Below are 15,008 nucleotides of genomic sequence, written 5' to 3' on the forward strand. Positions count from 1 at the left end.
TGATTCAGCAAAGGAAACACAGCCCAGAATAACTAAGGAGATAGTACAAGAATACTTGGCTAGTTTAGATGTATTCAAGTCTCCAGGGCCAGATGAACTGCATCCAAGAGTATTAAAAGAACTGGCAGATGTGATCTCAGAACCACTGGCAGTCATCTTTGAGAATTCCTGGAGAACAGGCGAAGTCCCGGCAGACTGGAGGAGGGCAATTGTTGTCCCTATTTTCAAAAAGGGGAAAAGAGAGGACCCAAATAATTATCGCCCAGTCAGTCTGACATCAATACCAGCGAAGATTCTGGAGCAGATCATTAAGCAAACAGTCTGTGAGCACCTAGAAAGGAATGCTGTGATCACCAATAGTCAGCATGGATTTCTGAAAAATAAGTCATGTCAGACTAACCTGATCTCGTTTTTTGACAGAATTACAAGCCTGGTAGATGAAGGGAACACAGTGGATGTAGCCTACCTTGATTTCAGCAAGGCATCTGACAAGGTGCCCCATGATATTCTTGTAAAAAAGCTGGTAAAATGTGGTCTTGACTATGCTACCACTCAGTGGATTTGTAACTGGCTGACTGACCAAACCCAAAGGGTGCTCATCAATGGTTCCTCTTCATCCTGGAGAAGAGTGACTAGTGGGGTGCCACAGGGTTCTGTCTTGGGCCCGGTCTTATTCAACATCTTTATCAACGACTTGGATGATGGACTCAAGGGCATCCTGATCAAATTTGCAGATGACACCAAACTGGGAGGGGTGGCTAACACCCCAGAGGACAGGATCACACTTCAAAACGACCTTGACAGATTAGAGAACTGGGCCAAAACAAACAAGATGAACTTTATCAGGGAGAAATGTAAAGTATTGCACTTGGGCAAAAAAAATGAGAGGCACAAATACAAGATGGGGGACACCTGGCTTGAGAGCAGTACATGTGAAAAGGATCTAGGCGTCTTGGTTGACCACAAACTTGACATGAGCCAACAGTGTGACGCGGCAGCTAAAAAAGCCAATGCAATTACGGCTGCATCAATAGGGTATAGCATCTAGATCAAGGGAAGTAATAGTGCCACTGTATTCTGCTCTGGTCAGACCTCACCTGGAGTACTGTGTCCAGTTCTGGGCACCACAATTCAAGAAGGACACTGACAAACTGGAACGTGTCCAGAGGAGTGCAACCAAAATGGTCAAAGGCCTGGAAACGATGCCTTATGAGGAACGGCTAAGGGAGCTGGGCATGTTTAGCCTGGAGAAGAGGAGGTTAAGGGGTGATATGATAGCCATGTTCAAATATATAAAAAGATGTCATATAAAGGAGGGAGAAAGTTTGTTTTCTGCTGCTCCAGAGAAGCGGACACGGAGCAATGGATCCAAACTACAAGAAAGAAGATTCCACCTAAACATTAGGAAGAACTTCCTGACAGTAAGAGCTGTTCGACAGTGGAATTTGCTGCCAAGGAGTGTGGTGGAGTCTCCTACTTTGGAGGTCTTTAAGCAGAGGCTTGACAACCATATGTCAGGAGTGCTCTGATGGTGTTTCCTGCTTGGCAGGGGGTTGGACTCGATGGCCCTTGTGGCCTCTTCCAACTCTATGATTCTATGATTCTACTGGATTTAAACTCAACAGATCAAAAACAAAACTAATGATTAAAAATTTAAGGGGTTAGGAGAAAAAGGAGCTACAGGATAAAACGGGTTTGATGATAGTGAAAGAAGCAAAATATCTCAGAATTGAAATAACAGTGTAAAATATTAACCTTTTTTGATGATAATTATAATAAATTTTGGAAAGAATTTTTTTAAAAATAGGAAATTTGGACCAAACTAAAACTTTCATTTTGGGGGAAAATCTTGGTAATAAAAATGAATGTGCTCCCCAAAATGATCTTCCTTTTTTCAAATGATCCCGATTATAGGGAAAATTGAATGTTTAGATAGGTGGAGAAAAGATTTGACAATGTTTATCTGGCTGAGTAAGAAATCCCGTATAAATAATGAATTACTGATGGGTAAGAGAGAGGGGGCTTTGCACTTCTAAATTTAAGAAAGTATTACGAGGCAGCGTTCCTGACGTGGATTAAGGATTGGATCTTGTTAGAGAAGACAGATTTACTGGACTTGGAGAGTTACAACAACAGATATGGGTGGCTTCTTCTTTTTCTTCTTTGGTGATCACTTGTAGCCAAGTAAGATTGTCTTCCATAGACACGGTTTTAACAATGAGTCCGTAAGTGACTGTGGAGGCCAATTCTGGACCCACACGTCCTTCCACAGTGGGGACATTGATTTCCGGGCAGGAGTTGATCACGATGTGGATTTGCCAAGCGTGCCTTCCTCTTAGCTCGTTTCTCCCTTGCATCCTGAGTTTGAGTGTCTTCAAAGCCCAGGACACCTTTGGTAAAGGCTGTTCTCCAACTGGAGCACTCACAGGCCAGTATTTCCCAGTTGTCAGTGTGCATGCCTACCTTGGCTACAATAAAGTCAAAGTCCACAGTGGGTTTACTAATCATATAGTTAGGAATGCTCTCTATAAGGTGTGGACTGATACCAACCTTTACTTGAACCTCAAATGCCATGGTGGCTGTCCCCATTAGAGGCCTTCGCAGTTAAAAATATAAATATGAATAGCAATTGGGGAACTTACAGCCAACTACTAAAAGAAGATCAAGGGCAAATGAAATTGAAATCATTTGAAGAGATAAGCCAATCTCACCGATTGGCTACAATACCACCATTTAAATAATGTATTTAATTCAGATGAAAAAATAGGTTTCGGAAAAGAAGAATCCAAATTACAAATTATATTATTAAAGAGCAATAAGAAATTATTATTATCTAAAATTTAAGATCTATTACTTGAATGGGACCTGAAAGATGAGCAAGTAAAAGATGTTATGGTAAAATGGGCCCAGGACATCAGCCACACAATGCAGATGGAGCAGTGGGAAAAACTTTGGAGACCAGACATCAGATTTACCGCCTGTTACACCATTATGGAAAATCTGGTAAAAATGTTATATAGGTGGTATATGACACCCTCTAAATTAGTCAAGGTATATAAACTAAAATCCAACCTGTGTTGGAAATGTAATAAAATTGAGGGGACAATGTTCCATGTATGGTGGGGATGTGAGAAAGTTAAGAACTTCTGGGGATGTATCCATGAAGAATTAAAGAAAAAAAAGTTCGAAATTTCTAGAGAGAAGAAACTGGAGGCATTCCTATTGGGTATTTTAGGAAATGACATCCCACAGGATAAGAAAAGGATGTTTTTATATGCCACAGTCACAGGCAGATTGCTACCTGCTAGAAATTGGAAAGGAGACATCATTCCCACTAAAGAAGACTGGATAATTAAATTATGTGAATTTATAAGATTGGCCAAATTAACGGCAGCCATAAGAAATCAGTCCAACCAAAATGTAAGGAAGGAATGGCAATGTTTTGAGGACTATATGAAAAAACACTGCTCTAAGAATAATATATTGCTATGCGTAGAATACGTATGTAAAGATGAATCAAACTAAGGTAAAATTAATAATGGATATATATTGGATAATACAAGACACAATGTTAAACTATTTATAGTACAAAGGATGTCAAGTTGTGGTGGAGGGAAGCTACACGGGTGGAAGTTTTAGTATTTCTTTATTTTTGTGTATATGGGTTTGGTTTTGTTTTTTTCCAAAGTATGATATGCAAAATGGAATAATGATTTTTCTTTTACTTTTTCATTTTGAATAAATAAAAAAGTTTTTTTAAAAAAGAAACTATCTGTCAGCCATCATATACTATACCATAACATTTCCACATTAAGTAAGTTACTTGGCGTACAAGTTCTGTGAAAGGAATGATTTTACCTTAAGAGAGTGGACACTCAGACTGTTTTTAATTTGCTTGTATCGCTGCCCCCAATGATTATTAGTTACTTACCCTCCGTTGGTTTCTTCATGGCTTTCATTATGCACGGCATGAAGTCAATCTGCTTGTCTGGGCCAAACAACAACAAATCCATGGCTTGTTCTTCCAGCACCATCAACAACATACAGATACCTACAACAATGAAAATGAGAAAGTTCAGGAGCTATCACTGGGTGTTGGCTTAACTCCCGATCTTAATCCACAACCAAAACAAAACCTACTTTTGTAATTGCACCTGCTAGCATGCCACTCAAACTTTTAATCTCTGGAGCCCTCTAGAGCTTGGAAATACAACTCCCATCATCCCTGGCAGCAGACCATATTGACTAGGGCTGATGGGAGTTGGGAGTCCAACAACATCTGGAGGGCATCATGTTAGCTTCCCCTGTTTTTCATTACACATTTCTTTGAACAGGTTGCACAAACATAGTTGAGATGGTGTAATTTTTAAAAATGATATATGCAACAGTTAAATGCCACAAAAAATGTCTGATACAGGTAAAGGAAGGAAAGTTTTCATTCTACAAGGAACAGGAGCAAAGGAGCCTCAGGGCGCAAGCCTGCAGCCCTCTAAATTCTATTAGACTATGATTCCCATCAGCCCCAACTGGCAAGCTAATAGTCCAAGATTATGAGAAACATATTCCAGCAACATCTAAGACCACAGGTTAGTAAGCTTTTAGCTATATGGACCAATGGTCAAATTCAGTGTAAGGTAGCTTCCCGTGTGTGTGTGTGTGTGTGTGTGTGTGTGTGTGTGTGTGCATGCATGCATGCATGCACTGGAGGGGAAGACACACAGACTGAGTGTGGGGTGGTTGTACCCATGCTCACCCCATGCCCATTTTGGGGGCACACACAGTGCTGGCATGAAGCCCTCAGAGGTTTTGTTATGAGCCAATGTTGCCCATGCGCCAAAAGACAAAAAGGTTTAGCCATCTCTGCTGTACTACAATGCTACCACTCTCTATAGAATGGTTCAAGCCTAACATCTCAGCTTGCTTCTACTCACCTAGCCAGTAGTTTTTGTAACTGGTGGTATCATACAGATGGCGAGGCAACAAGATAAGATTCCCCTTCTCAACTATTGCAAGGTTATAAGTATCAGAGTTTTCAAAGTGGTCCAGCTCTATGACTCTGAACAAGCACGTCAACACTTCCTGGATGTTGTAATAGTCGTCCCTGTCCACCTTCCCCAGGCTCCTGGCTTTCAGGATGGCCCACTGACGAATCTGTGGGTTTGGAGGGACACTAGGAATTACTACAGTAAGGAATCACAACAGTAATTGTTAAGACAAATTGGGGCAGGAAGCAAGTTGGCATGAAAAGCAACTATTATAAAGCGTAAGATAAAGGTTCAAATCCCAAACCAGACAGCCTAGATATCTATTTCTAGAAATGCTTATTTGAAGGTTGTGAACATCCTAGCCTCCTCACTTCCCAACCACCCTAGACACTGAGGGACAAGAGACCACCTTTTAACAACAACCTTTCTAAAAAAAGATTCTGGGCAGAATTACTAAAAATAGAACTGTGTTAATAACAATGTAGAACAGTTTGGATGTTACTATGGGTTGTATCCTGTGTCAGTCCTATGCAGAGCAGGACCACTGAAATTGATGGGCGCTGTCAAGGATGCGTATGGTTGCTCACGAGTAAACAGCCAGGACTCCGACCTGCCTTTTTATAGGTTTTATTTGGTGCAAACTATGTACAGTGCAGAAGTCCAAAGTTCATGTCTGCCTCAGTCAGTAGCAGATTCCAAGAGTGGGTTCTTCCGCCCCCCATCATAAGAAGCTGGACACCCCCAATCTCCTCCTCTTTTCCTTATGTTTGATTCCCTTGCGAAAACTAGGCGGCGGAAGCTGCATGTCTGTTTCCCTATCGTTCCTGCCTCCCTCCCCCCTTTTGATGGCAGTCCCCTGACAGGCACGATCAACTTAGGTTTGTTAACTTCAATGGGTGTACTCTTAAGTATAAGTTAGTTCTCAATCAATCTCCTTTATTGGCATAGTAAGAGTATGTCGTATACATGGATTGGAAAACGTTGTGAGTTAGGATAAAACTGTCCAGACGTTGTGAGATACAAAGGTGGCTCTTAGGACCTATGGTGACGTAATTTCATGGCGTCACTCCAAAATCTTGCCGCATTCTCCAAGTCATTCCTACAGTTATTCAACAGATAGGTCACCCTGGAAGATCCCCTCCTTCAATAAGGGGGCCAAATACTAATCATTTATTTTTGCATAAACTGGGCAATGAAACAAAACGTGTGTGATAGATACAGCCTGTTTTGTGCCACAAGGGCAGTACCTTTCAGAATAAGGGATTTTCAAGAATCTAACATCTTACTAGATGGCAAGATGTGAAATCTTGAGAGGGAAATAGCTCTGCTTAGGTGGGGAGCATAAAGGTAATGTAAATATGGAGGGCCCTGGCCAAATGAGGGTAGAATTCCCAACCCCAATGGGGAACAGGTTTTATTGGCTGTACTGCTAAGGGCTTGGAATTCAATCTCTAGGATTCTGCACTTGATTGTCTGGAATGCTTGCAATTATGGGAGCATAAGCAGCGACTCGAGTGATAGGCCACATGTTCTGATTCTGCTTTCAATGCGAGCCAACCATTTGGAGTGGTGGGATTCCACCAGCATATGGAAAGTTAAAGAAGATGGGTCAGACTTCTTTATACGCAAACTCGGCCAAAAGGAGCAAGGCCACCCAGTCATCCTGCTGGTAACTGACGTAACAGCACAGGTACTGCTGCAGTGTGTTGCTGGTTCTCTCTGCCTCTCTGTTGGTCTCCGGATGATGAGCTGAAGAGAGGCACAGTTCCATGTCCAGAAGTTGCATGACCTTCTTACAGAACTGGGAGGTGAACTGGGTTCCTCTTTCAGACACAATTCGCTGTGGCAGACTGTGCAGCTTGAAGACATGATCTATGAAGAACTGGGCTGTCTCTTAGGCTGTTGGAAGCCCCTTGCAAGACACAAAATGTGCCATCTTGGTAAACAGGTCCACCACCACCCAGATCACAGTCTGCTGTCACGAGGACGGCAGTTCAGTAATGAAGTCCATGGCTATGGTCTCCCAGGGCCCCTGCGGTGTAGGCAGGGGTTGCAGTAGCCCCACCAGGGCTTCCTGAGGCCGCTTGGCACACTGACAGCTTTTGCAGGCGTGAACCTACTCCTTGACGTCCTCAGGCACCCACAGCCACCAAAACTGCCGCATCTGAGATTGTCAGCTTGCATCAAGGTGCACGCAGCAGGACACTGGGTCCCAGAGCACAACAAGTATTCAATTGCACAGCTTTACTTAGACTTGAAAGACTTGATAAAGATAAATGTAGAAACAAGATGGCGCTTGTTAATATGACCCAGCACGGAAAAATGAGAATTCCTCCCTTTTCGAGAGAAGCGGGAAATATTTGCTGGCTGACTTTGTAATGACTGGAGATAACAATTTGGGACAACATATAGTGCAGCTGTTTGCAGAAGTTTTTTGCATTATGAGCGAGAGAGAAGGCTGATGGATTTCTAGCAGCCCCCCCCCCATAGGGCACAGAGGGGGGGAATTGTGTGGTCTCCGAGAGACTGATTGATCGCCAAATGACTTATATCTGTGGAATACAGCTCATTTACATTGCATTATTACAAACAGTATGCTTAACAATTTACAGTAATAACTTAACAATGTGGAAGCTACTATGTTATTAAATCTCAAACAAAAAGCTTGGACAACAGCCCGGATTGGAAGATTGGAACGGAGTCAGTGAAAGCTGCAAAGGCAAATAGACAGTTGAAAAAATATATATACACAAATAAAGCTGTATTCAACGGATGAAAGGATATATGATTTCTGACATGACTGAGAATCGCAGAGTCAGGGACGGAGAACTTTAAAGCGTTAAGATCAGAAGGCGGAAAATATGAAAACGAGAAGAGGCAGGAACAAAGATTTGGAGATATGCTTCAAAGGTCCAGACTATGGAGAGCCCAGGAAAATTAATAATTACAATCTGGACTAGAATCATAGAATCATAGAATTGGAATAGACCACAAGGGCCATCGAATCCAACCCCCTGCCAAGCAGGAAACACCATCAGAGCACTCCTGACATATGGTTGTCAAGCCTCTGCTTAAAGACCTCCAAAGGAGGAGACTCCACCACACTCCTTGGCAGCAAATTCCACTGTCAAACAGCTCTTACTGTCAAGAAGTTCTTCCTAATGTTTAGGTGGAAACTTCTTTCTTGTAGTTTGGATCCATTGCTCCGTGTCCGCTTCTCTGGAGCAGAAGAAAACAAACTTTCTGCCTCCTCTATATGACATCCTTTTATATATTTCATAGAATCATAGAATCATAGAGTTGGAAGAGACCACAAGGGCCATCGAGTCCAACCCCCTGCCAAGCAGGAAACACCATCAGAGCACTCCTGACATATGGTTGTCAAGCCTCTGCTTAAAGACTTCCAAAGTAGGAGACTCCACCACACTCCTTGGCAGCAAATTCCACTGTTGAACAGCTCTTACTGTCAGGAAGTTCTTCCTAATGTTTAGGTGGAATCTTCTTTCTTGTAGTTTGGATCCATTGCTCCGTGTCCGCTTCTCTGGAGCAGCAGAAAACAAACTTTCTCCCTCCTCTATATGACATCCTTTTATATATTTGAACATGGCTATCATATCACCCCTTAACCTCCTCTTCTCCAGGCTAAACATGCCCAGCTCCCTTAGCCGTTCCTCATAAGGCATCGTTTCCAGGCCTTTGACCATTTTGGTTGCCCTCCTCTGGACACGTTCCAGTTTGTCAGTGTCCTTCTTGAACTGTGGTGCCCAGAACTGGACACAGTACTCCAAGTGAGGTCTGACCAGAGCAGAATACAGTGGCACTATTACTTCCCTTGATCTAGATGCTATACTCCTATTGATGCAGCCCAGAATTGCATTGGCTTTTTTTAGCTGCCGCGTCACACTGTTGGCTCATGTCAAGTTTGTGGTCAACCAAGACTCCTAGATCCTTTTCACATGTACTGCTCTCAAGCCAGGTGTCCCCCATCTTGTATTTGTGCCTCTCATTTTTTTTTTGCCCAAGTGCAATACTTTACATTTCTCCCTGTTAAAGTTCATCTTGTTTGTTTTGGCCCAGTTCTCTAATCTGTCAAGGTCGTTTTGAAGTGTGATCCTGTCCTCTGGGGTGCTAGCCACCCCTCCCAGTTTGGTGTCATCTGCAAATTTGATCAGGATGCCCTTGAGTCCATCATCCAAGTTGTTGATAAAGATGTTGAATAAGACCGGGCCCAAGACAGAACCCTGTGGCACCCCACTAGTCACTCTTCTCCAGGATGAAGAGGAACCATTGATGAGCACCCTTTGGGTTCGGTCAGTCAGCCATTTACAAATCCACTGAGTGGGACTTCCGGAGGCGGCGCGAAACGGCAATGGCGGCCCTCTTTACTCTGTGAAGAGGGGCTCCGCGGAAAAGGGTCGTCCGCTACGGCAGAGCGGAGACCCGCTAAGAAAAACCACAGGTAGAGTGAGCCTGTGGTCGTGGGACTGGGCACCAAGAGCGACCTCGGAGACGAAGAAGGGACCCCGTAAGGGGCTCCGGAACGTGGAGGGGGTAGCGGTGCTGTGAGTTCATCGCTCTTTCCGCGGAAGTGAAGCCGCGCGGCTGCTGCTGATGAGCGCTGACCTTTCTTCTTTGAACATCCGATTTGAAACAACATACTCGTGAGTAAGAAACCCGAGATTTTTGAACTTAAATCTTTGAAATTCGGCTGAAAGCGGGAGACGTTAAAAAGGAAGTCCGTCTTCCGGCTCTGCTTAAAGTATCGAGCAAAGAACTGCTAAAGCGGAAGCGCTGAAAGGGAGCTTAAAAAGAAGTTGGAATATACCTTGCAAATTCGGATTTAATTGCTTAAAAGTCAAAAAAAGTTAAAACTGCATTATAAGTGGATATAGACTGTGATCCTCTTCTCCTCTTCTTGTGGATTACAAAGTTACGAAACCCAGCTCTCGGGCTGTCTGGATACAAAGAAACATCAGACTGCGGTAACTGTATATAAAAGCATAAAGTTACATTGGGCTACTTCGTAAGTTACAAACAGGAACTGTTGCATGCACCATTGATAAGAACTCTTACTTTCTGCAGTTTAAAGTGAACTTAGAGGGTTCTCTCCCTTGCTTTGGATTTTACTTAACTTTTATTTGGGAATTTAATGGTGGAAACTTTTTATCCTTTTTCCTAATTTCTGGGGAGCTCCCCCTGGTGGATTGTGGAATTTCTAGTCTCTGAGAACTGCTGGTTGTTTTGGAATTTTTATGCCTGGATGTTTACATCCTGGATTGCTTTTCCCATGGGATTTACAATTTGACCTTGACACTTGGACAGCTGTGGAATGAGTGGTGCAGCAAAAACAAGGGCTGCTAAGAAAGCAAAACAATCTGAACTGTTGCAATCAACTCTGCCTGTGCAGCCACGTAGATCATCTGTCCCAATTGTTACAGGCCTGCAAGAAGGACAACCTAAAGAGCCAGCTTTTGGGGATATGGCTGCAGGAGGGATAGATCCTGTTTCTAAAGAAATATTGGACCAGCTGGCAGCATTAAATAAGAAAGCTGATGAACAAGCGACTAAATTTGACCAGGTGACAGCCACAATTAATAGACTGACAGATCAAGTCGCTCAAAATACACAGGCAATAGGAAACATTCAAACAACTACAACAGAAAATCGAAAATTAGCTGAGGAAGCAAATTTAAAAGCAGACCAAAATAAAAAGAGGATAGAGGAATTAAGAGGGGAAGTAAGACCACTGAGCAGACAGGTCACTGAACAGCAAGCGTATCTGTCCATGGTGGAATTGAAAAACAGGGAAAGCAATCTCAGGCTCAGAAATATCCCAGAACTAGAGAAAGAAGATTTGATTGGTCTTTTGACAGCAGAAATATCTAAGTTCTGGGGTCTGGCAGAAGAGAAGGACTTTAAAATTGTCACCGCTTTTAGATTGGGAAGAGTGGCCAAGAAGGATAAACCAAGAGATTGCTTGATCATCTTGAGATCCAAGCAAGAAAAAGATAATATACTAGGCCTACATTTCAAAAATTCATTGGTGATTCAGGGAAAGACAGCAGAAATCTTCAGAGATATACCTAAACAGTTGTTGGATTTAAGAACTACATATAAAGACCTTGCAAGTTTATTGAGAAACAACACAATCCCCTACAGGTGGGAATTTCCTCAAGGACTATCTTTTAACTTGAAAGGGAAAAAGGTAAGAATCAGAACAGCAGAGGAGCAAGAAAAGTTCCTAAACGACTACGGGGAGGACCTTCGGAAAGGAGTAGCAGGTGCTTGGTCACTACCTCCGCCTGGCGCAAAACCGGATCCACTTCCAGACATAGACGACAAGGGAGACAACCCTACTGGTTGACAAATTGATTCAGGATGTCTCTGCAGCTTTTTAGTTGGAACATTCATGGCGCGAATTCCCCCGAAAAAAGAAAAAGGATTTTTCATATATTGAGGAAAGAACAATTGGACGTTATTTGCCTGCAAGAAACACATGTGACTAGGCTCCATAGGAGAGTGTTAATCAATAAGAGTCTAGGCCAAGAATTTATTTCATCAGACAAGGTAAAAAAAAGAGGAGTAGTGATTTATGCAAAGGAGAACCTAGCACCGAAGTTTGTGTTTAAAGATGAACAAGGAAGAATTGAAATACAATCACAAGGAGAAAAATTTTTGATAGTAGGAATATACGCACCAAACGAAGGGAAATCGGAATTTTATAAAAAGCTGCATGAGATAATGCTGGACCATATCGACTATACTAACATCATTTTGATGGGAGACATGAATGGGGTTGTCTCCACCTACATGGATAAGTCACAAAATCAAAATTTGACTAAAGATGGCAGACTACCTAAGACTTTCTTTGAATTAACAGACAATATGGACTTAATTGACATTTGGAGGACAAAAAACCCACTAGGTAAAGAAGGGACATTCTTTTCTGAGGCCCACCTATCATGGACAAGAATCGACCAAATCTGGATAACTAGAGGACTGGCACCTAAGACTAAAAAAATAGAGATCTGCCCCAAAACTTGCTCCGACCATAACGCCTTGAAAATGGACTTGAGACTCACACCAGTTGGATCCTTCAGATGGAGAATGAATGACACACTGTTTAGAGATCAGGAGATTGTGAAGAAGGCCCAAAAAACATTGAAGGACTATTTTGAAATAAATTTGAACACTTCGGTGGAAAAGAAAACAATCTGGGACGCGAGCAAAGCAGTTATGAGAGGGTTTCTGATACAACAGAACACCATTAAGAAAAAACTCTGGAATGGTAAAAAAGATAAGATTTTGGAGAAGATAAGAGATGGAGAGAAAAAGTTGAGACTTAACCCAAAATCAAAAGAAGTTTTAAGAGAAATAAAATTCCATCAAGCACAATATGCGAAATTGATTAATCAAGAAGTTGAATGGAAAATCAAGCAGATGAAACAAAGATCATTTGAATCGGCAAATAAATGTGGGAAGCTGCTGGCATGGCAGCTGAAAAAGAGACAAAAACTGAACTTTGTTACCAATCTGGAGGTTGAAGGAGAATGTATTCAGAAACCAGAAGAAATTAGAAAGTGTTTCCAGAGATATTTTAAAAAATTGTTTACCCAAGAACCTCAAGCAGAGATTGAGATAAACCAATTTATAAAAAGTCATGGTTTGCAAAAATTATCTCAAGACAAACAAACAATCCTGAACTACAGAATAACACAACAGGAAATTGAAAGTGCCATCCAGAATATGCAATTAGGCAAATCCCCAGGTCCAGATGGACTTACCTCCAAATATTATAAGACATTGAAGGACTATTTGACTCAGCCGTTAATGGAGGTTTGTAACCAAATTATGGAAGGGAAGGGGGCACCAGAATCGTGGAAAGAAGCTTTCATCACTTTGATACCAAAATTGGAATCTGAAAAGACTCAACTCAAGAACTACCGTCCCATCTCACTCCTAAACGTGGATTACAAAATTTTTGCTGATATTTTGGCAAGTAGATTTTAAAAAGTTTTAAATGAAGTAATTCATAAAGACCAAGCAGGCTTTCTCCCTGGTAGGCATTTGTCTGACAACACCAGGAATATCATTGATGTCTTGGAGTTACTGCAGACAAATTTGAACACAAAAGCAGTTTTGATTTTTATAGATGCTGAGAAGGCCTTTGACAATATATCTTGGAGATTTATGAAGAAAAACTTGGAAGGGATGGGAGTGGGAAGGGCGTTCCAAAATGGGATTGAAGCAATCTATTCAGAACAAAAGGCTAAATTGATAGTGAACAATGTGGTGACAGAGGAGTTCAAAATCGAAAAAGGGACACGACAGGGGTGCCCCCTATCACCCTTGTTATTTATCTCTGGTCTGGAGGTGTTGCTGAATTTGATTAGGAAGGATCAGCTGGTGGAAGGAATACAGGTCGGAGGAAAACAATATAAACTGAAAGCTTTTGCAGATGATTTGGTTTTAACACTACAGGAGCCAGAACCTAGTACAAAAAGAGCTTTGGAATTAATCCATGAGTTTGGTCGGGTGGCGGGATTCAAGTTGAACAAACAAAAAACTAAGGTTTTGGCAAAAAACTTGACTTTTTCAGAAATAGATGGGTTCCAGAAGGAAACGGAACTAAATGTGGTTAAAAAAGTGAAGTACCTGGGGGTTAATCTGACTGGGAAAAATTTAAATTTGTTTAAAGACAATTATGAAAAATGTTGGTCAGAAATTAAAAAGGACCTAGAAACTTGGTCAAGATTGAAACTTTCCTTGTTGGGAAGAATTGCAGCTGTAAAGATGAATGTATTGCCAAAGATGTTGTTTTTATTCCAAACCCTGCAGATCGTGGACAGAGTGGAATGTTTTGGAAAGTGGCAGAAGGACATCATGAAGTTTGTCTGGCAGGGCAAAAAGCCCCGGATAAAATTTAAAATATTAACAGACGCAAAAGAAAGAGGGGGGTTTGCCCTGCCGGACTTAAGGTTATACTATGAGGCTGCATCCTTCTGCTGGATGAAGGATTGGTTCCTATTAGAAAACACTGATGTCCTAGATCTGGAAGGGTTTAACAATGCTTTTGGGTGGCATGCATATCTGTGGTACGACAAGGCAAAGGTCCATAAACTGTTTAAAAACCATATTGTCAGGAAAGCTTTATTTAACGTCTGGATTAAATACAAAGACTTACTTGAAAATAAGACTCCGAGGTGGCTATCACCAATGGAGGCCAAGGCCTCAAAAATACTTAACATGGAGGGTGACTGGGCAAAATATTGTGAGATAATAGAAAGAGTTGGAGACAACTGGAGGTTGAAGAGTTTAGAAAAATTAAAAGACAAGGTGCGAGACTGGCTACACTATGCCCAAATACAAGAGACTTTTAAAAAGGACAAAAAAAATGGCTTCCAGGTGGAAAAATCGAAATTAGAGACAGAATTACTTCAACCTAAGACGAAAGTGCTTTCAAGAATGTATAACTTGTTGCTTAAATGGAATACTCAAGATGAGATAGTTAAATCAGCCATGATAAAATGGGCACAAGACATTGGGTACAACATTATGTTTGAAGACTGGGAAAGGTTATGGACCACCGGTATGAAATTCACGGCATGCAGTGCCTTGAAAGAAAATGTTATGAAAATGATATACAGGTGGTACATGACCCCAGTCAAACTTGCAAAGATATATCATTTGTCTGACAATAAATGTTGGAAATGTAAGGAGGCTGAAGGAACATTCTTTCACCTCTGGTGGACCTGTCCAAAAGTGAAGGCCTTCTGGGAAATGATTTATAATGAGTTAAAAAAGGTGTTTAAGTATACCTTTCACAAGAAACCAGAGGCCTTCCTCCTGGGCATTGTGGGCCAGAGAGTGTTAAAGAAGGATAGAACTTTCTTTTTATATGCAACTACAGCAGCAAGAATCCTTATAGCCAAATATTGGAAGGCACAGGAGTTACCCACGCTGGAAGAGTGGCATACGCAACTGATGGACTATATGGAATTAGCCAAAATGACTGGAAGAATC

At 41.7% G+C, this 15,008-nt stretch overlaps 1 protein-coding gene across 1 annotated transcript in view; it reads right to left on the bottom strand.

Annotated features, from left to right (window-relative positions):
• Positions 1 to 15,008, bottom strand: part of LOC310697764 (putative helicase senataxin) — a 302,418-nt gene that overhangs the window by 199,475 nt on the left and 87,935 nt on the right. The window contains exons 5-6 of the mRNA XM_083484422.1: positions 4,932 to 5,151; positions 3,932 to 4,051 (exon numbers count right to left, since the gene is read on the bottom strand). Of these exons, the coding sequence (XP_083340548.1) occupies positions 3,932 to 4,051; positions 4,932 to 5,151 (340 nt within the window). The remainder of the gene's footprint in view (positions 1 to 3,931; positions 4,052 to 4,931; positions 5,152 to 15,008) is intronic.

The sequence above is a fragment of the Podarcis liolepis genome (assembly GCF_965112155.1).
Source record: "Podarcis liolepis genome assembly, chromosome: W".
Lineage (NCBI taxonomy): Eukaryota > Metazoa > Chordata > Lepidosauria > Squamata > Lacertidae > Podarcis > Podarcis liolepis.